Here is a 22,667-nt window from a genome sequence, read left to right on the forward strand (position 1 = left end):
AACAGACATCCAAACTGTGCACCTGAAACAACTGAGGCTGCCTCAGCAACTGGGAACAGCAGGTGCCTGCTCAATAAAGACTTAATACAGAAGCAATTAAGAAAAAGAACCAAGCAGGCCTGTTTTCCTTCTGCTCTTGCACAGGTAGCACTGGTCCTGGCTGCCAAGTTCTGCTTCCAGTTCCTTCCACAAGGTGGGTTCAAGTACCATGGCCAATAACTGAGACCTCAAACCAGAAATCTGGGACCACATCCATTTACTGATGGGTGGTACCTGCTGGAGAAGTCTTATTTTCACCTTGACCACACAGGGAATTTGAGTCAGATTTCAAGCCCTGAATGTCACTGCTCAGGCACTCCTGCCACAGGAACAGGCAGCTGCAGAGCTAAGAGGTGAGCTTACAGTCCATGAGCTCTCCCATGGTGGCTGTGGGGTGTTTGCTGGCAGTGCAACTCACTCCATGGTCACTGGATGTTCCCACAGGACAGCAGTGTGACACCCACCCCAGGGATCACCTCAGCAGAACCTTCAGACCTATCCCATAATGGAACAGGAGTTCTCATCCTGGCAATGCACCTCATGCACAGGGCAGCACCTCCCAACCACCCTGAGATATTAATTAACAAATGAACTGATCTCTGTACAAAACCATCCAGCTCACTGATAAATGGCCAGTGGTGCAAACCATGAGTAATAACAAATAAATTATCCACTGCTCTATAACAGAGGCCCAGGTCATCACTGAAACTGGAACAGCTCCTCGTAAGGAACACTAATTGAAAAACAATACTAATGAGGCAATAAGTGCCATGACTAAATCCACTCTGTTGCCATCATTAGGCAAGTCAACATTCCTGTTCTGTGCTAATTAGGTCAGATAGCAGGAGCTCAGAAAGATGAGCATTAACCCAGTGTATCTGGAGCATTCCAGAGACAGCCAGAAGGGATTTCTGAGTACTCATTGCCTATGGAATTCTGGAATCCCCTTAACAAGTCATTCCTGTTAGATCAAGATACATTGGTTTAATCCTTTCCCTCACTCTCTCTAGCAAAGCACACAGCACTCCATCAAGGAGTTTCCAGCTGAGGCCAAATCAGCAAGTTTGCCCTGTTTTGCTCATGCAGTAATGTTGATTTTCTGTCCTTCCTGATGGACAGGGACAACTTCCCTTCACAGGTGACTCTGGGCCCCATTTGAAGCCACAAGGGTGAAATTTAGATTCTCCAGCCTTTTTCTTTGAACAGGCACTAGGGACATTAAAGTATCTTGTTGGGCCAGTATCACACTGACTTGTGCTAAATTTACAAAGTAAATTTCCATAGTTGTAACTACTGGAATGACACCTGCCAGAATAAATCCATACCTGGTTCATGCCTGCCCTGATTACCCATACCTGAAGTTTGTAAGCTACCAAAAATATCCTTGTTTATCCCAGAAGAAATCCAGGATGGTTGCTGTCAACTGACCCTAAAGGCCCACACCGTGAGCTGCACTAAGTGCCCTCTGGGCACCTTGTGCATGTCAAGGCATCACACAAAAATAAAAAACAAAACAAAACCAAAATTCTTTGTTTTCTCTCTGCTGGAGCTGGGTTGATGACAGGAGTCAAATTCAAGTGGTTGTTTTTTATTCCATAGTTCTACAGAATATTCCTTTCACTAGGGTTGTCACAGTGTACATGAGAAACATTTTTCAGTCACTCAAAACATGCCCTTTGTAGTTCTTGAGGGTTTTGTTTGGTTTTTGTAATTTTTAGAAAGTGAATAATCATGTCAGGGACAAATTAAAAGGGATGGGTTTGGCTGATCACATTTCCATCAACTGACAGGAGTCAAAAACTTCAATGCATTAATCTGTAAACGTTTCCCCAACAACTGCAGGAAGGAGATGCAGCTGAAGAAGAGTTGGGTACTTACTTGGTTAGACCCCCAACCCCATAATTTGTACCAAAGACCATCCTTACCATGTATCAAAGACTGTCAACCATTAGTCAGCATGCTGAATTCAAATATTTCAACTTCTCAAATAAAGAAATAAAATTAATCTAAAAATATTTTAATGTAGCAAGCTTGGCTATAGAACCAGTGCAACATAAAGAGGACACCCATTGTATAACCAACTTCACTGCTTAACAGAGTAAGCTACAGATGCAACAGATTCACAACAAGTTATTTGGTTAAATTAAATACTGAAGTTAGAATCATGCTGTTGGTAATTCTGGTTTTACAGTACCAATGCTCAAGTTGGCTGAGTTAGTTTGACTGTAAGTAAAATGCAAGTTTACAGAGAAACAAAATAATTTAGTATAGTATCCTGTATTCTGTTCCATGCTCAGTCACAATGGTAATGTCTCCAACAGATAAACAACATTTCAGCATTATGTAAATAATGCCAAAACATACAGGAATTGTAATGCCAAATTTACAACATAATACAGTGCTTAACAAACAGATTCCTCAGGCATGGGGGCAGTGGTGACAATGCTAAACAGGACTAGAAGCATCCAAGCCCTACTCAGTGCACACACAGTGGACCACACTGACAGGAATGCTTTACCTTTTGATGGAATTGTCACTCTAGGAGTTTGTGTCCCAAACATAATGCAATGGAAAAGGAATGTTAAACCTTTGCCTCAGACTTGAAGCAAAGGCACTACCTGTTATTTACAAACCTGAAGCAGTAAAACCACTTTAAGACCAGAGAAAAACTGTGACCACTTGACAGAGATGGCAGAGCTTGGTTACTGTACTGTGAGAACCAGGATGGTAATGAAGTTGTAAACAAATTTAACCAAATTAGGTTAATGCATCTATTCTTAACTCAAGAATATTGCCATTTCAGCAGACAGTGATTTTTAAAGCTAAGGACACTATCAGAGGTTTTATTTTTGTTTAAAGCCAAGACTAAAAACCTGGAAGATGGCAAATTATTTTTGTTCCTTATTAGCCTTCATTAACTTCTCCACAGCACACTTCAACAAAATTTTCAAACCCCCTGATTTTATCTAATTCTGCTTCAACTCAAGCAGCTGGTAGCAAAGTTGAAGCAGACACTACCAACACCTGAAAATCCCTTTCAGAGAGGCTTGGTTTACACCACTGAGGATGAGTTCAGATTGCTGGCATTGCTCTACACTGAACACAAAACACTGAAGCATTTAGGTCTTACTCAAAAAAGAAACAGTTCCTCAAAATTAAACAGGCTTTGCAAATATGCAAAGAAAGACACAGGAAAATCATATTTGAATCTCTCAATCCCAGCAGTGTCAAACTCATTCTTCCTCCCCACCCTCCAATCAAACCACATTGCCAAAGTGGCTGGTGAGACACTGATGGAATTAAATCCTCTAACATAAAGCCTGGATACAAAACAAAAAGAAACTTTGTCCCTGCCGCATCTATTTTTTTCTTTTTTTCTTGCATTTTGTAATGGGCCCATACAAGCATGAAAGGAGTTGTGTTGGCATTTTTGTCTTGTTTTTTAAAACAGGCATAAGAGTTGTGCCAGACAAAACTGAACAAACTTTTATTTCATTCAGAAAGATTTTTTTTATATTACCAACTTATTTCTCTTCATAATTAAAGGTGATAAAAAATAAATCCATAGTAATGAAAAAAAAAAACCCCAAACCCTGTAATCAAACTGCTTTTTCAAGTATGTTTCTCCCCTCATGAAAGAGCTGCATTAGCCATCCTGCTGATTAAAACCCACATGACAATGAGCAGACTTAGCCCCTAGGCCCAGATGCCCTGGAGATGGGCTCAGCTGGATCTCCAGGACACAAAACTGGAGGCAGGAGCAGATGGGCACATGCACACTTGACATCACTCCTGAAATCCCTGATTCTGACTACACCCACTGTCCCAGCTCCATCACATCCCCCCAGCAGGAGAAATGGCACAGGAGCCACACAGTGATGTTGGCAGGTACCATTGCTCAGCCCAGTGCAAATCTTGTGCTGATGGAGATGCACTTTGCAGAGCCACCAGACTGGAGAGTTTTGCCCACAATGTTCTTACAGAGCACAAAACAAACCACATCCTGGTATTTTGTTCAGTCTGGAACTCTCATCTTCATCTATTGCAATTATGGAATCACAGAATCACAGAATAGTCTGAGTTGGAAGGGACAATGATCATCCAGTCCAACTCCTGAGGCCAATGAAATATCAGTGAGGGAGATTCTACAAGAGTTGGTCCCTGCATTAAACACTTAATACACGTGAAAAAGAACTGGGGACAATCTTCCAAGTCACTATTAGTGATGGTGATGGGTTCAACTTACTTTCCTTCCTCCTCATTTTCACTTCCTATTAATGCAAGAGAAAAGTGCAACTTTGCAGCATGTTTGTTCACATCAAGTTTTTCCTCAAGAACACATTTTGCAGTAACAAAATATGGTCTATAAAGTCGCAAAGTGCACAAGCTGAAGGCACAGAGTACAAACACATAGGAAAACAGATTTCAAAATACCAAGTAACAAAAAAAGAGATAAAAGCAAAATCTGGAATTCAAAACTCCCTGACAGAAGATACATTTATATGGGACCAACTCTTGAAAGGTGACAGGTTTTTAAACTAACAAACAAATACTGCAAAATAATGAAACTTTATTCTTATTATTTAAGTAGAAGCTCCAGAAAATAACTTGAAGTTTAAAATCTAATACACTGACATGTTAACTAGTTTTAAGAATGTCCTTAATATTAAGAAAAGAGTGCAAAAAGGATTCTTCCATTCTAATGCTTTTGGAAGCTGCTGATTTTGGCTGCCCATTCCCACTTTGAAAGGATTGTTTTTCAAGGTGCATTCCTCACAAAGGTCACAGAAGAAGAGCTTGTTGATAGACCAGACCAAGGAATTTGTCTTTCAAAGTCATTCCAACTGTAGCAGCAACTGACATTTTAATATATAAAGAAGAAAGTCCAAAACTCTTCTTTGAGGCATGGTTTGTGTCAGAGCTTGAGTATCAGCAGTTGCCACAAAGGAGGCTCCAGATATCACCTGTGCTCCTCCAGTGTCTGTTCTGGCTAGGAATAGAAGCTGATCCAGTATATTCACTATCTGTATCCCCTGGAGCTTGCACAAGCTGATGAGCCATCTGAAATTATAGAAGAAGTTAAGAAATTCTCTCATGTTAAACTTCCACATTACATCCTCCAAAACACAGCAGTGTCTGCAAAACATTCACACAGAAATGTCCACTCAGTCATTTCAGCCTGCAATAAGAGTTCATGATAAACCAGTGACATTTTATGGCAGGGAATAAAGTGAACATACTCAGCTGAAAGCACATGAGGAAACTTGGTGGTAAGAGGGCCATAAAATGAGCAGAAGTTAACAACAGTACCAGAACAGATTCCATTCTCCAATGGCTCCATATCCAAGCAGTTTGTATTACTTCTCCATGTGGAGATGCAGCCTCTGACACCTCTCCCCACCCTGAGAACCCAGAATTCCACCAGGAGCTGTCTGCCCAAGCTGTGAGGGCAGGGCTGGGTCTGTACTTACTGTAAGTTAACTCTTCTCCAGCTCTCTTGCGTGACTGGTCACCTCTGTGGGAGAAGGCAAAGAAAAGTGTCTTCAGGATAACTTTAATTAAAGATCTCCCTGATCCTTTGAACCTTCAAAGGTTCAGGGACCCCAACCACCCTGTGCTCCTCAAAACAACAGTGAAACACCTCAGCACAATCAGCAGCTCTAAGAGATTAAAAAAAAAATTGCAAACATACTACTACTACTACTACTCAATTTACTGAAAGTATAAGCCATATTTCACAGATTTAATCAGCTCATTACTTTTGCTACAGACAGTAAGCTTGATCTCAGAGGATAATTTTTTACAAAATGAAAATGAGGAGAAAATGTTCATATACAGTTGGAACTTAAAACATGCATAAAATTGTTTTCCTCGCTTTGAACTGCTCAACCAAACTTTATAGAACTATGTGAAAAAACTCTGCATCTGTCAGTCTGAAAAAATGCTCCTGAATCTTACAGATTCTAAGCAACTCTGAGCTGACAACACTTGCTCTTTAAGCAGAAGATTTTAGCACTTAATGGTGTTGATAAGCTGTTGTTCTTCAACTAGAAGCTGATGTGCAATTACTGCTGCTGAATACACCTCACTGTGCTGTGTTCCTCATGGTTATTGCTTTCAATCTTACTAATTCTGTAGGTGGCTGATAATAGTTCTGCTTACAAGTGCATTTCACCAGTCTCACACTGCTTAGAGAACTAAACGTGACATTTCGAGTACAAACAGTCTATATCCACAAAAACAACTGGTTTGAAAAATATTTTTCTTTAGTTACCTGGAAATGAGAGACTTGGCTGTCAAGTTCTTTGGCTGGTTCTGGAAGGATGAGAGACTGTGGGAAAGGCTGGGAAGGGCAGTAAGGGACACTGACCATTGCAAGGCAAAATGCATTTCAGAAAACCAGTTGGTTTTGTGGATATAGACTGTTAGTATTGAAATGTCACATTCAGTTCTCTAAGCAATGTGAAACTGGTGAAATGCACTTGTAAGCAGAACTATTATCAGCCACCTACAGAATTAGTAAGACTGAAAGTCTGACAACACCAAATTGTTCCCTTTTCTGTTTTGTTCTGTACATTACATTCTTTTGTCAGCATTACATGCCTATTCAGTTACAGAGTCTCACACTTCTATTTCTTGGGCCAAATGCACTGCTTTTCTCAGCCCAGAGTCTGATGCTTTTATTATGATGCTTATCTCACAAACCATTCTTTTTGTCAACAGCCAGCCTTTATAAGGAAAGAGTCTGCACCACATCATTTGCATTTGGGTCAACGGTACAGCTCTGCAGCTCAATAATTTACCAAACTGTGAAGAGAGAGATGACCTTTGAGGAAAACCTTGGGGTATGAAATCAAGAAATACACCCAGCACTAAACATACCCACATCTAGGGGATGTTCAAACTACAGGGCCAGACTCTCAGCATTGCCCAGGTAATAAGGGAAAATGAAGATGTTTTCTCTTTATGAAGAAATGAACCTCTTGGGAGTAGAGCATGAGGCTTCCCCAGCCTGAACTTATATTTGAGAGTACTGCAGAAATGGTGAAAGTGCTGTGCCTTTGTCTGGGCAGAAAAATAGAAGAGCACAGAGCAACAGGCACTGCCCAGAGGGAACAATTTACATTTGAACATTTCTGCTGTGTTTTTTACTGTTTGTTCCTCCCCCTTTTCCCCCTCCCTGATTCAATACTCAGATGGGGAATGTCTATTTAAAATAAACACCTTGCCTGTATAAATAACTCTGAAAGTGGAGTAAGGAGAAAACTGACATTTCCAGAAGCACCATGAATAAAAGAGAGCTTATAGAAAATAAACAGCCAAAGTAAAGGTTAAAGTTGAACAGAACCATGATCATGCAGTAGAAGCACAACCAAAACCCAGGGATGCATGAACTGCAAGCAACCTGATCAAAAAATGTCAAGCCTTACAATTATCTACTTTTTAGGTACCATCTGCAGGGCTGTTAGTGCTCAAAAGACATTGAAAATAAGGCCATATTTCAGATATTGAATTGTGAAGGTTGTCCATTAACTCTTAAATTATTTTGTCAGTATTTTTAGGTGTATCCATTGTTATCTATCTTGCACAATCACTACTAAAGATTAATAATTATTACCTAGTAAATCCATTCTGAATAAGCTCTCTTTGAAGTTTCTGGTCTTGAGCAGCATATTCCTGAAGCTCAGATTCCACAGCAGGGGGTAGAATATTTGGGATGAATTTAGAAAATAAAGCTGGTGCCATCTGTACCCATTCTGTAAGAAGAGAGAAAGCAATAACAAAATACATGGAAGAGATATTTTGTGACATTTTTACTGTTTGACAAATGTAACTTTATTTTGAATAGATATTAGGATCTTGAATTTTAAAAAAAGGAAAAAGAAAACCCCCCCCAAATCCACAGAAACCATGCCTTAAAGCAGAACAAATAATGAGACTGTTGAAATCAGATGTTTACATGTAGATAGAATTACTGCTTTTCTCAACCTCATCATCAAACTGAAATTCAGTTCTTGCTGCATCTCACAGGACCTGCTGAGTCCCTGGACACTCTTAAGGACAGGCAAGTGATGATCAGCAAACTCACTTGGATAATTAGATAATGACTGTAACACTGTACTCCAGGAAATCTATCTCTAAAATGTACCCTTCTCTCTCCTGAGCCTTACTTCTAAAAATCACAGTAGTATCATCATACAGCCCTATTCCTCCACGTCCATTTCAAAGGAATTCATGCATTTCTCTCACTGATCTTCCAAAGCTTAGACAAACACTTTTTTTATGTTGATAATATAAGTCTAACCTGTACTATTTCAGCTTCAGGACAGAAATGTGATTTAATTTCACTACCCTGAACACTGTTTTACAGGAGCAAGACAATTTATCTTGAAGTTGCTTCAAGGCTTTAAGACTAAGCAAGGGATGAGAATTGGGTTTACAGCAACTATATACCAAGTTCTGAGAAAAATAAACAGCTCTCAACTATTTCTGCAGCCAGATTTTCCACAGGCTGTAGAAGTTACCTGAAATTTGATTTTTACTTAGAAAAAAGGGACATTTTTAAATTCACTGAGGAACATAACAGGTTTTTATACAATTCCCACAGTCCTGCAAACCAACTGAGGGAGCACTTGATCCCCTCATCCAGAGCAGTGACAGAGACTTTCAAAAGGACAGAGTACTGAGTCAGTAAGTCCTTTAAAAAGGACTCGGTACTGAGCTGGGATTAAAAGAGAGTTTGGAAGTGTGACAGCTGTTAGGGACTTTCAACGTGAGGAGGAAACAAAGGAAGAGAGTGAGAAGGGAAGCCCCTGGGTGCCATGCAGGGCACTCAGACACCCCCAGGCTGCTCCAATCCCACAGCACCTTCCCCTGGCCCCAGTTACCTGCTCACCAGTCCCACCAGACACCAATGGAGCAACCCCACAGGGAAAGTGAGCAGCACTGCCTCAGAGGAACCCCTGCTCTGATTCAGAATTAATCCCCCAACACCAACTAGGACCACCAAAGAACAGACTTATACACCAAGAAGTCTATCCTGGGCTCTTCAACTACTCAAAATCTGGTCAGTCCCATGGTACCACCCCAAAGCAGTGCCTGCTGTGCTGTGGACAGCAAGACAGGGACCATCTGAAATGGAGAACTGTGAAATCACAAGTCCATCACCTACAATATGAAGTGTGGTCAAAGAACAACCACCCTGAATTGCTTTTAAAAGAGCAATACTTTTATAATTATATATACACCCTTCCTATCTTTGGTCCTGAACATTTTCTAAAATTGAAATTAGCATTGCCTTAAAATTGATGAACTCTGTCCACTTTGCTGATGTAAAAATAATCTTTGTTTACAGAAAGTGCATTTTGTACATGTAGAGTCCACTATATTCCTGGTTTGTACACATGGTAAATATTGCACTAAAGCTTTTTTTAAGGGATTTCCATTCTCATTTCTATTTCCATAAATGGGGACTGCAAAAATAGACACAATCCTCTCAGGCACGCCACAGTAAGAAACTGTCAGTACTGTAAAAGGAAGGGAAACAGGTACCATTTATTTATGGATATTGTGAACACTTCCTGATTCTAATAACTTCTCAAATACAGGGTGAGGCTCTCCTCAGTTCTCCAAAACTTGGAAGATTCTTGTACAAAATTGATTAAAGTCTGCAACACCATTTTCCTTTCAATATAATTGTTATAGCATAAGATGCCACAATGTATTCAAAAGTTAAATTAAGCTCTTCTATGAAATAATACCAACAAATCAATGGCTTCATAAAAGAAATAGTGAATCATTCACCTCATGCCAAAGATCTGGTTGTTTGAAGAGTGACTCTCAATACAACTTTCACCATATCAATACCATGATTGACCCATTAACATCCTTCTTTCCTTATTTCTACAGAAAAGGAATGGATCTTCCCTTTGTTTACAGAACAGAGGGCTGCGTTGTTTTTTTTTAAGTATTTGGTATTCACACAGTACCTTGCCCAGGTGACAGACAGGCAATAAGAACCAGGGTGGAATGAGCATTATGATGCACAAATCTGATTGTTAACTGATTGTTAACAAACTCTGATTGTTAACTGTGCATTAGCTAGAGAGCAGGCACGTTTTGGCAAACAAATGACAAGCACAGGATGAGATCAGCACAAACATTTTTCCATTTTACCTGGTCGTAGTGTATACAGGCCTTTCACAATATTTGCCATGGTTGAAGGAGTTATCTGAAACGGTGTTGACTGAGCTTCCAAAAGTAAAGCTGAAAAAAAATTTAACACAATCATCAACTTGTCCAACCAAGAAATACAGGCTCTTACACATAGATTCTTTTAATCAAAAAAATATAGTAATTGTGCTTTTTTTGGCACCTGATGTCCTCACAAAGAAAACAGACAAATATCTGAATTCAACTTATTCTCAAGAGTAATAAAACATCACTTCTAGACAGAAATATCCTGCTCAAATTATGAATAGTGAAAATGTGTTATAACTTCTTTTTTCATCAGAATTAGCAGAGGTTCAGCAAAAACAAGCAGGTGATGGCTTTGAGTATTCACACACAGAACTGAAGCAAACTCATACCAAGTGTGTCAAATACCTGTAGATCCACAAATCTTTACAGCATTTAGAATCCTGCACACAAAACTAAGATGTATTGAAAGTCTATGCACTTGTAGTACAAAAATTATAAACATCCAAAAAGAAAAGTTGTTTTAAATACAAGTTAATATCTGCACCTTCCTCTTGAGGGAAAACCTGCCAATAGCACATTCACTGTTTCTGTTGTGATGTGCAGGTTTTTATCCTTATTTGTATTTACATGAGCTTTGTAATCTGAATTACAGAAACACACACACAAAAAAGAAGGAAATTAAGAAAGTGTTAACCAACTGCTACATCTTGATTTTTATTTCTCTACCAAGTAGGTGAGTACCTTTCTGTGCCCACCTCAGGACGAGAAATGACTCTTACAATCCTACCAAGGGACATGTCTCTTGGGCTTCCATTGGAGAAGCTCTGCTTTTTAAGGTTCAGAGCATCTCCAGTTCTGGTTTCAGCATCTGCCTCTAAAACACTTAAATAGAAAGAAAAATCTTCAGTAGCATGTTTTTTCTTCTCTTTCTGAAACTATTTAAGTGGCTCGTGTCATAGGGAAATGAAAACAAAGTACTTCTTTTTAGCCTTCAAGTAATCAAAGTTGTTATATTTAACTATTATGGATGAATTTGTTTTACAAAGAGATATATTAAAAGTTCTTGCTCATTTCAGCAGAAGCCTTGAGGGTATGAGAGCCTGTGATTTGTTCTGTAATGACATATTTGCAGCCCCTCTCCTAAAGGTTTGTCAAACAACTTCCTGGCAGCCAAGAAAGCTAGAAATCACAGAATTAAAATGGGCATAGTGCTTTATGTGACAGTAATGAACAAACCAAACAATGTGTGTGCATATACAAATATTTCTATCTTTAATTAGACTGTGGCCACTTCAGCCTAAGCATCACCAAAAGATTTGCAGAATATCCAAAGAACGGTGAATTTGTTCTTCATATGCAGACATCAAATTATGCAAAACAAATTAATTAAAACAAAAAAATCTTCATTGCTGCAGCTTCAGATATTAATATTTTTTATCTTGCTTTCTGCAAATGCACACATCACCTGCTACAATGCAGATTTAAATCACTCACTCCTGATTTACAGTCAATAAATACAACCATGATAGTATTAAATTCAACAAGATAACAAAGTAATGGCATGTATTTCCTGATTCTCAATAAAGAAAATTAAAGAATATCCAGTTCAATAAGCAGCATGAACAGTATGAAATAACTAATACAGTATGAACTAACCCAGCTTGTCCAAAGCTGAACATCAAGACTCAAATGATGAATGGCTGCTGTAGGATTTGTGTTTTCAGAATTATTTCCATAAGAGCAAACAATACTCCTCGCTGGATAGAAGCAAAAGATCTCAATGTAAATTTAAAGACAAAGTTGTAAACTAAGATGCAAAGATGCAAAACTTTTTTGCATATGAAATCCTCCTCAGTTTTGCAATGAAACAAATGTAGACATTCATTCAATCCTGTATTACTTCTTGAGAGGCTCACTCAAGGAACAGAAACAGCTCTGCCAGACATGCTGAAATTAACTCTGTTGTTATTTCACAATCTTACAAAACACTAACAAATACTAAGGCTTTGGCTCTTGCTTTATTAAATAATTAGTCAGAGTCTGCACAGAAATTGCACAGACTCCTTGTACCCACTCCCAGAACTGCACCTGCAGCATTTACAAAGATAGAGGAGGGAGAGGCAAAATAAAGGCGAACCTCAGCTGAATGAGGGTGGTAATGGCACCCTGATACCATCTGACCACCTCCACAGTGCTCACAAATTAACACCACGTTCTACAGACTGACATGCAAACAAGTTAATTAACCTGGAAAGAGTCTGGAAAATACCTCCTGGCAGAACCAAAGAAGAGAAGTGTGGGTTCCCATGATGAGAAAAATTAAACGCAGAAAGATACAAAATGCTTTGAAATATTCTTGAACACAATACCCCAAATGGCCTCAAGGATTCTTAAGAACCAGTGAATGAACAGTATTGGAATAAGTGAGGTGTGAAGCTGCAGCACTTCAGGTACTCTGCAGTAACCAAGTGGCCCCAAAGCTGCACAGCAGCACTGGGGAACCACGGCCCTTGATGAACATTTAAGCCACTCCTAATTACACTGAGGCACTTGGGGCAAGATCCAGCAGCCCAGTAATTCCAGGAGTAGCAGATGATATCTCAACAAGCAGAAATTCACTTCTTCACACCTCAAGACTGACTTGCAGAAACTAAGGTTTAGCTGTTCTAAAAAGTTTTTTCTATCCTTCAACATTCCCTTGAAAATAAATCTATTTTACTTCTGAAGATGTAACTTTTCAGGCAGAACAGTGAAACTTCTGCAATAAGGGCTTTTTTCCTCCCTCTGTGGTAATCTAACAGAATTTTTAAGTAAGCTATTTTAACAAATCATACCTAAATGTGACTTAGGTAGATGTGTTCAAAGTCGTAACTACTCAACCATGCAATCTAAAAAAATTAGAAACCATATTCCCACTAAAACACCCCAGCAGCTTCGACACCAAGGCATTGGTCAGCTGTGCTCTCCAGTCTCCAACAGCAGCAGAACCCATTGCTTAACACAAACAGATACTGGAGATCTTTGTCCTGCTGCACAAACTGGGCTTTTCAGGACTTAATTCCACTGTGTATGCAATGTCTGTATTATTGTGCAGAGTGACAACTTCAGCACTCCCAGGGAACTGAGTCCTTACAAAAGTGCAGAGCATTTCTGCTTTCTTGGGAAGATCTGCAGGTCCCATGGAGTCAAATCTATAGTAGGATAAATTATCTTTCTTTCCCTCAGCCAAATAATTCAGGGTCTATCTGACCACACAAACACTTCCACTTCACTGTGATAAAATCCCATTCACCCTGAAGATGGTTCCTTTATCCCCATGCAAAGCACTGGACTGAACCCGAATGCCAACAGCAATTAAACAGGGAGGGAACTGCCACAGCTGGCAGCCAAAATGCAGCTGATAGGTTTTGTTGTTGCCATTTTGGGCTGTGGTTTTCTGCAGGTTGGTCAGGTTTTTGTGTTTGTTTTTTGTTTGTTTGTTTTTTACCTGCTGCCTATTTTATTATTAAACTGTCTGATGTAACTTGATCATATATTACCTTTTCACTTCTTCAGTTCCTCCATGTTAATTACTGATCTAGAACTTCAAAAGCCTTTTGAATGAAAGCTGACTTTTTCTTTGGCTTAACCCTCACATGTGCAGTAATATCAAACTCCTCATGATCTAGGGGTTTTATCTTCCTTTAAACAGAACTAAAACTAAATTTTTACCAACTTAAATTTGTTGTAAGTTTGTAATGAGTTAAAATGTAGATCAGAAAAAAAAATTATTACTATGCATTTTCCACTAGGCATTTAATAAAGCCACAGCTTACTTTAAAAATATTCATTATACACACCAAAAGCTTTATTGAGTACGTAGTAAAAATGCTACAAAATAAAAATTTTGAATCTTAATCACGTGGAAAATATTCAGTGCTGTAAAAAGAATAAATATGAAAAACAAAGCTATAAATGTAGACATATATGCTTTTGGACTTGTGTAATTGGAAAATAGGGTGGTATTTTCACATTAATAACTTTATGAGGTCTTATTGAAATTGGAATATTATTCCTATTTCTTTGCCAAGGAGCTAGATTAACCATGGGGGTCATTACCTGAGACTGTATTTTCCAACTTAATTTGAGGTGCTGCAACTCAATCAACATGAAACAAGGAAAATAAGAAATGTAGCTGTAAGTTTTTAAAATGGCCTAGAGTTCTTTCATGAAAGGTTTAGTTCAGAGACAATATTTGCATGTAGATTGTTATTTAAAGAATTTGAACGTGTTCTACAATACTTGGTAACAACCCAGACTGCTTTCAGTATTGTTAAACACAATTACTTAGTCTTTAGATGTCAAATTACAGCTGTGACTTCACTATTAGTGATGGGCCCCTTGAACTGCTGAGCATGTAAATATTATTCCATCAGATCTACAGAGCACAGAGGGTATAACACATTAACAGCTACAAAAGCTCTCTCAGTTATCCCTGCAGAGTGTAAAGGTGTCTGCTGAGGTCTAAGAAAAGGGTGACATTCATGTGACAGAAGTTTTGAAGGAGTTTCCTGCAGCAGCAGCATCCCAGCACACTCCCCGTGGCTGGAAAAGAAGTGGAACAATACTGCAGCTGATTTTCACTATCCCTTATCTGTGTCTATCAGTATTTGGAAGAAAAGAAGGAAGGAGAACATTGAAGGTTAGAATTGAAAACTTGAAGTGATTGAACTATTTGCTAACATAAAGTAAGTTAGAAATGAAATACTGAAATTCACAACCCTGTAAAATAAAATTTTTATCATTATTTTTAATGAAGAACTTCAGAATAATTGCATCCTTTCCCTACATCTCAAAAAAGGACTTTTTATACTACAGAACCCTCCTGCCCCCAAATCAATTACTGTCAGAAGCTGGAACCTCAACACCTTCATAGCTGAGGCAAAGAGTACATTAGCTTTTAGTTTCAGAGGAATTCTAACAGAAATCACCCTGGTTTAGTCTGGCACAAGCCACTGGTATTAACTGGTATTTTCTCCTAGTCTTCCACTATCTTTCTTCATTTTTAAGGTCCTGAGGAAGAAACCTGATTTCATTTTAACCTACCATGACACATGCTAATTCTAAGGACAAAGCTACTCCACAGGCCAGTCATTCTGCCTTTGTTACTATTTCTTTTTCAAAGCAATCTCCCTTTTTTGGGTCTCATTCTTAAACATAAAAGCAAGAAATACAGTTTATGAACACGGCAGAATAGAGTTGTGCAGATTTTCTTCTGTATACTAACTTTTCAGAGTTTAAGGACAAAGCAAAGCAGTGTCTAGAGGCTAACATCTAATATATTGCAGAAGGAAAGGGCCTCAGTAATCAAAAAAGACATTTTTAAAACACATTGCTTCTGTCATCACAGTAGTCACCCCGAATCCCAAACCAAAAAGAATAATGATTTCAAACTCCTGAGGGCAGGTTCTATATTAAAGCTTTAGTTCAGATTAGAAATGTGATTTTGAAGCAAATTCACTGATCATCCCCACACCGCTGCTCCTTGGCCGGTATGACAGAGCTGTCTTGCAGCATATTACTTTAATTCCTTTTGGGCAAGATTAAACCAGATGTGCTCAAACTGCTACTCCCTGGCACTCTATCCAAAGGAGCAGACATGAACAAGGAGGAAATAAAACTCTCAAAAAAGCAGGGAGAGGTCAGCACTGGGTCCTCAACACCAACAGGGAGGCAATGCATATCTGGTCCCCTTACACCACCCCACTTATTGATGCAGACAGAGCCTAAACCATGCAATGAAACCCCAGCTCTTCCTACAGAGCCCAAACCTTTCAGATAAAAGCTCGTGGTTCTGCTGCACCAAACCTATAATGATGCTCCAGGCACTGCTGTCAAAAGCAGCTCAGGACAGACATTCAAGAACAAGATCATTTTCCTTCTGAAACAGTCATTAAATGTGACAAGGAAATGAGAAGCACCAAGAACAACTTTGTCAATGTCAGCAGCATACAGAAAGGCTGGGGGCAATGCAAGAAGCTGAGACACGATGAGAGTGTTTATTCCCCTTGTCAGGCATTTCTCTGCAGTTTGTGCATCAAGGCAGTAACAGGTTGCTTCTCATGTGCAGATTGTTTGAGACAGGTGACAAAATTGAGGAGGAGGGAAGAAATGCCACCTCAAGGAGGGTGAATGTCAATTCAATCCATCTTTTTCTTGTCTATCTGTGCCAGAGGGTGAGGCAAGGGGAGTGAATAAAAGCACACATCAAAACAAACCCTGTGGTCTCTGTTGTAGCTGTAGAGTCAGGCCATGAACTTGGCATCAATCACAATCCTTCCCTCAGCCTTTTGCACTGCTCCTCGCAAACAGAGCTCTGTATTCACAAACAAAAGCTGGACATGGCACTTATTAATGAAAGGCATTCTGTCAAAGCAGCACACAGCCTAAGAGATGAGGAGGATCCTTTGCTGCACTGACATCAACAGGCTTTCTTTGGGAGGTCAGCACAGCAAAACACAGCTGCTAAACACACAGGGCTGGGTGCCCACAGAGCAACAAACACCCCTGCTGAGGCACTGCACAGCAAGAGGAGAATCCCTGCTCAGGCAGCATACTCCCTGCTGCATTCATCAGCTTCTAACAGATATAAATAGATCCATTCTCTATAATTCTGCATTGCATTTCTACCTGCTGAATCAAAAAGCTGAATTATTTCATTGTTAAATAGCTGTTAATGTTTGACTTAACTTTTCTGGTACTTTGTAGAAAGTAGTAATGCATTGGAAATATCTTTCCTGCTTTTATAAAGAAAAAAGCTTTTCCAACATAAACAGCCCTTCTATTGAACTTTAATACAACTCCAACAAAAAAAAATAAAGAAAATGGAACAACAAGATCTCTTCCCCTCATCTGACTCCAAGTGACCTAACTAGAAAGAAACAAAGCTGTCATATGTAAAATGTTCAGAGAAAAAGACTTCCTCTGTAACTAATGAGAAACTGAAAACATGATGAAAAGGGCTGTGAGTGGTCTCTCTCCTCCTGACTTCTTTCAAAGAACTTTTTCTTGGAGACCATGAGAAAAGCTTATACTTTAACAAACATATGTATTTTTACACTGGGTTTTATCTCTGAACTCACACAGGCACTGACATAAAGACTTACATTCTGCAACTGCCCACACACAGTAACCACTCTGTGTGCTCAGGCTTCAGTGGCTAATTCTGTAATTACCCCAGGCAACAAGAACAAAATCAGAAGGGCTGCACAAAGTTATTTTCCCTCTGATAAAATTCACCTGCCTTCCCAGTTGAATAACTACTGTATAAAAGTGCAGGCAGATGGCTTTTTTGGAAGACCCAACTTGTACTGAATGATCTGTACCAGCACATTGCTCTTTCAAGATTAAAAATATTTACTGAACTCAAAACAGGAACATGTAAGGCAAGAAACAGCCCTACACACAGAAATATAAATGGCTGAAGTACTACAGCAAGGAATTAGCAGAAGGAAGGAGAGGAAGGACTGTCCTCTGAAACAGCTTTCACCTCCATGACCAGCTTAACTTTCTGTTGCTTTTTTTTAGTATGGGAACATCATCGACCTCCCAGAGCAGGATTACAGTCTAGCATTCTTCCTTTCCTCAGTTTTCAGGAAGAGAACAGGAATGCTTGCAAACTCTTGTAATTTAAACCCAAGTGATCTCTCCACCAAGGAGACCCAACACTGTGCTCTTAAAGGCTTTTCCTCTTTTGTTAGATTCAAAAGCAAGCTTGGTTTGGGCACTAAACTGCCAATATCCACAAGGAGAAGAATTGCAGTTGCTAACAAATACTCTGCCATTGAATTTTGCCTACTGCAAGTACCAGCAGTAGAGAGTTTCAGGAGTTGCTATCCACTTTCACATAGTAATTGCCATTTTTCTAGACAAGAATAAACAGGCAGGATGTTTCCAGGGCACAGACATTACATTGCAGCACTATCAGAAGAGACAATGGCTGCATAAGGAGAAAATAAACCTATTTCTGTGCTTTTCTGCTTACAAGTCACCTCATGCAGGACTGTAGCAGGAACAAAAACTACATTCTCCACCACCCCTTTCCCTGGTGACATGGGGATATTATCTGCACCTTCTCCCCCTCCCACACTCATTTCTGAAGCTGCCTGTAAATAAGATGCTGTATCTTTGCTTGTTACATTCAGTTAAGCAGTTCTGCACACAGCAACTTCTCCCAGGCCATTGAATGCAGCAGTCTTATCAGCAAGAGCCAGCTTTGGCTTTGTAAAGAAAACAATCAGGTTATATTCACTTAGTTCAAATGTACCCACTTTAATTTGAAGAGCACTGACTTGATAAATGTGTGAGTGTAAAAGTGTTTCACAAACAGCTGTGTTCATGGATCTGTGCATTGTGGGGTTTTATTATGTATTTAGTTTAACTAATGAGAAGTCTTCCAGATAGTCAAGTGCTTTAAAAAAAAATCATCTATCAAACCCCAAATGGAGCCAAAGTGGTACAGGAAAAATTTGCCAAAGTAATGTTCACTTAGGGAATATTCCCACACCTTGATCACTCTAATTTTTGCAACCAAGTGCTCAGAAAAGTGCTCCCAGCACAGGGACAGGCATTGATCTTGCACCTTCCTGCCCCCCAGCAGACAGAGCAGGAATGAGGGGGCAGCCTAGGGGAATCTGAGTGAGACCCAATGCCAAGGAAGAGACTGGGCCTGCACTGCTCTTCTGGCTTCTCCCCCCTCTCTTTCTGGAGTAGAGCCGGATTTTTTTCAAAAATCAAATGAACCTGAAATGTACTTACAGTCCTTCCTGAACACAGCTTCAAATAGAAATGTCAGCTTCCAGGCTCTGAGAGAATGACAAGGTACTATAAACAAAACCCACTTTGTACAAACATAGCAACAAATTTCAGGAGAGAGAGCAGATGTTACTCTGACCCTCCAAGTCTAGATCACAAACGGATTAAACCAATTTTGTAATTTGATTTTACTTTCAAACAGAGGGAAGGCATGCTTCCTCTCACTGAAGCTGCAGTTGCAGCATCTCTTTAAAAAACAGCCCCAGGATTCCATTTCTCCATACCAATCACAATTTCCTTTACTTTAATTTCCAAAGTATCCCCCTCCACATTTGTACTTTTTTCCCCTCACAATAGAGAAACATTTTTTTGCTGAACCAAATCTGTATCAAATACCAGCAAAGAGCACCACACACTGACATTGAGAAGCAAAGTAACAAATACTGACTTGCATTCTATTTTCATAGAGCCCTTACATTTCCAAAGAGCAAGATACTACTCATCTATTTTGGTTTGAATTTCAGGAAGCTAGAAAAAACAGCTGAGAAAGACAGAAAAAAATACAATACTAGAAGTTTTTCAGCACATCTACAGTACTACATCATGTGCAATGTATCTTCAATTATTTGCCAAGAACCTGTTAGCAAATTTAAAATTTTATTTAGGCATACTTTAACTCAATTTATAGATCCTCTTATCCAAGATTTAATTAAATCAGATCACAGCTAGGAGTTCATGCCTGTCAGTATTGATCATCTTAGGAGGGAGATAAAACACAAATAACTTTAATAAACTGATGGTCAGACTCAATTGAACCCAAGGAAATGAACCTCTTGCCCATTAAACAAATGACTTCATATACAGCAACACAAACAGCTTACCTTTATTTTTCTTTTTTTTTCATTTTACTTCTGCATTTAACAGAGCTGGAGAAAAGTATTTCTGATTACACACACACACAGCACCACAGGTATTTTCCTTTCAACAGTTCATCTGCAATTTCTATTTGATTCTGCTATTATCACTGCAGAAAGTTAATTACTTAGCAACAACACATCTGACATCACCTTTGTCAGAGGTTTATCCACTGTTACACCTTTGCCTTGCCACTGGAAAAAAAAAAATTCTTTGCCTGAAAAATGCCAACGTTTTAAGGCAATTATCAGCTAAATTTTCCATGACCTTGTTGCAGCAATCATCTTACCAGGTTTCATACCAGTAATTCTCTTTAGCACAAAATAAAGCATCAGGCCCATGGCTGGGCATTTCTCATTGTCCTGCTATTTTTAAGGTGATGTGATCTGCTCCTAGTGTTGCTTTTCCAGATGGCAAGACTTCATCAGAGCTGATGATCTCCCATCCCTGTAGGGTGCCAGGCTCCCTGACCTTGTAACCACTCTGGTCACCCATCCCTCAGCCAGGAATTCACCTCTCAGTGAGCCTGAAACAACAGCCCAGCTCCTTTCCCCAGCCTTTGCCTGGAAAGAGCAGAGCATTGCTACCAAGCAAAGACAAAAGGAGCAGTAAACTCCATTCCCACTGCTCCTGTGCTTGGCCAGCTGCCCTTCTGAGGGGCCAGGCAGGCCAGCAGCAGCTCCCTGTGCCCACACAAACCCTGCCAGGGGTGCCAGGTTTCACACAAACACTGTGGCTCACCACAGGAGTCACACTTCCCCTTCAGTGCTCCTGCGGCTGTCACTTGCAGCACATTACACTTGCATTAACCCATTAACCCAAGAGACAAACTGCTGGCAGCATTCTGCAGCTCACCACACACAGCAGCACTCCAGCACACCATGGCAATAACCACAGAGGTGGCACAGATCACACCACCTTCTTAATGACACCTGTCAGTATTTTGGTAATGAAGTTGAAAAGTAGCAGCATAAACAACAGAACAATAAAACACTCGCTTTGCCATAATCACAAGTCACAAGGGAAAATAAATATTGGATCTCCCAGATCTCAAGCAAAATATTACTTCATACAAAGTCAGATTTCTGAAATAAGTAAGCTGAGGTGTGTCACATTTCCTTATACCTCAAAGTATTGAGGTTCACTAATATTTGGCATTTTATCCCTTTTTGCTGTGGATCTCCACAGTATCTGAAAGCATTGGTATCTTTTGCTGTGGATCTCCACAGTATCTGAAAGCATTGGTATCTTTTGCTGTGGATCTCCACAGTATCTGAAGCCTGTCTCTTTCCATTTTAAGACAAATTCAGCAGCTGTACTTACGCATTAGGTTGTAAATGTGCTTTTCTGCAACGTGTTCCGTAAACAGCTTTATAAGGTCATCTTTTAAGTCTCTGTTTAGCTTGGTTTCTATGTAAAATTTATTCTGGAAAACAAGACACAAGTTTTCAAGTTTGTTTCTCATAACAGCAAATAAAGGAAACTTATTTTTTCTCCCTGATAAAACCAGTTGAGAACATTAAAGCTGTAGAATATTTCACCTGTAAAGTGTTTCCTTGGTGACTGCATTTAAATAGAACATTCCTACACAACAAAAAAAAATGGGTGACAAACCAACTTACATACAGCCATACATATGTATTTTATTTTCTGTATCTACAGCTATACCCCATACTGATCCAGACTGGAGAACTTGTATACAGAACACTTCATTTTAGAACTTCAAGAAATTTTTAAAATTCTCGTAGCACCAAAATACAGCTGGACATCATGTTGCAACAAAAGAAAATATTTTTTTCCAGTGACTAACCATTAAAATAGATGGGTTACAATAATAAAACATCAGCACAACTATCCACTTCTGTGGTTGATTGACAATCTCAGAGAATAGCTACTCAGAATGAATCAGCTGTGGAAATAAGTAATACATACAAAACTACACAAAAGTGAACTAAATTAAAATTTTTAAGATTCCATTACTTTGACCAATTCAGCATTAATAAAGAATTCATCTCTTTGAGGGAAATTCAAAGATAATTCTATTCATGAGTTCCTCCAGGGCCCCAATACCAAATGGTCTATTTGGCATCAATGTTCCATTTCCTGCAATTAATAGCAAGATTTCTTCTGTGTGTCTTATTCATAGAGGTGTTTTAAAAGCTGAGGGGAAAAATTTGCTTCAAGATAAATCTCCTAACATTACAAAGCTAACTTGGAAGTAGAGCAATTGAATTAACTAATTTGGACAAATGGTGTAAAAGAGTTAAACAGAAAATCAATTCAAAAATATTCCACAGGAATCTCTCTTATCTGAGAGATTTACTAGAAGAAGTGATATCTTAAGGGAGAAGGTTTTCCCATGCTTTTAGATCAAGTTTTTCTCCTATTCACTAAAGGATTTAGCAAAACCAGAACTCTCAGAACACAGAGCAATCTTCATGTTTTTGTGTGAAACCCATTTTCTGAGCCATCACCAAAACTACAAACACACCACAGCAATCTGTCCAGACAGAAACCCTTTAAACCTGTCAGAGAACATTCACCAGCAGTTATTTACCTTTAATAAAGATTGCCTGGTAGAACAAAGGCAAACTGAGGGCTGAATATATGTCCCTATTGTAGTTTAAGTTTGTTGCAGTGATAGACAACAGTCTTAAAAAGATGTTTTTATTAAATTTACAAAACTTGCTGCTGGTGGTTGCCTCTGCTACCCTGAATTT

The 22,667-nt window shown here is 39.2% G+C and overlaps 1 protein-coding gene across 1 annotated transcript in view; it reads right to left on the reverse strand.

The window, feature by feature from the left end:
- Positions 1–1,628: 1,628 nt before the first annotated feature.
- The window catches only part of CACUL1 (CDK2 associated cullin domain 1), a 43,682-nt gene continuing 22,643 nt past the window's right edge, over positions 1,629–22,667 (reverse strand). The window contains exons 5-9 of the mRNA XM_058810144.1: positions 21,271–21,373; positions 10,216–10,305; positions 7,658–7,796; positions 5,511–5,554; positions 1,629–5,100 (exon numbers count right to left, since the gene is read on the reverse strand). Of these exons, the coding sequence (XP_058666127.1) occupies positions 5,060–5,100; positions 5,511–5,554; positions 7,658–7,796; positions 10,216–10,305; positions 21,271–21,373 (417 nt within the window). The 3' untranslated portion in view covers positions 1,629–5,059. The remainder of the gene's footprint in view (positions 5,101–5,510; positions 5,555–7,657; positions 7,797–10,215; positions 10,306–21,270; positions 21,374–22,667) is intronic.

This window comes from Ammospiza caudacuta, chromosome 9, assembly GCF_027887145.1.
Source record: "Ammospiza caudacuta isolate bAmmCau1 chromosome 9, bAmmCau1.pri, whole genome shotgun sequence".
Taxonomy (NCBI): Eukaryota; Metazoa; Chordata; class Aves; order Passeriformes; family Passerellidae; genus Ammospiza; species Ammospiza caudacuta.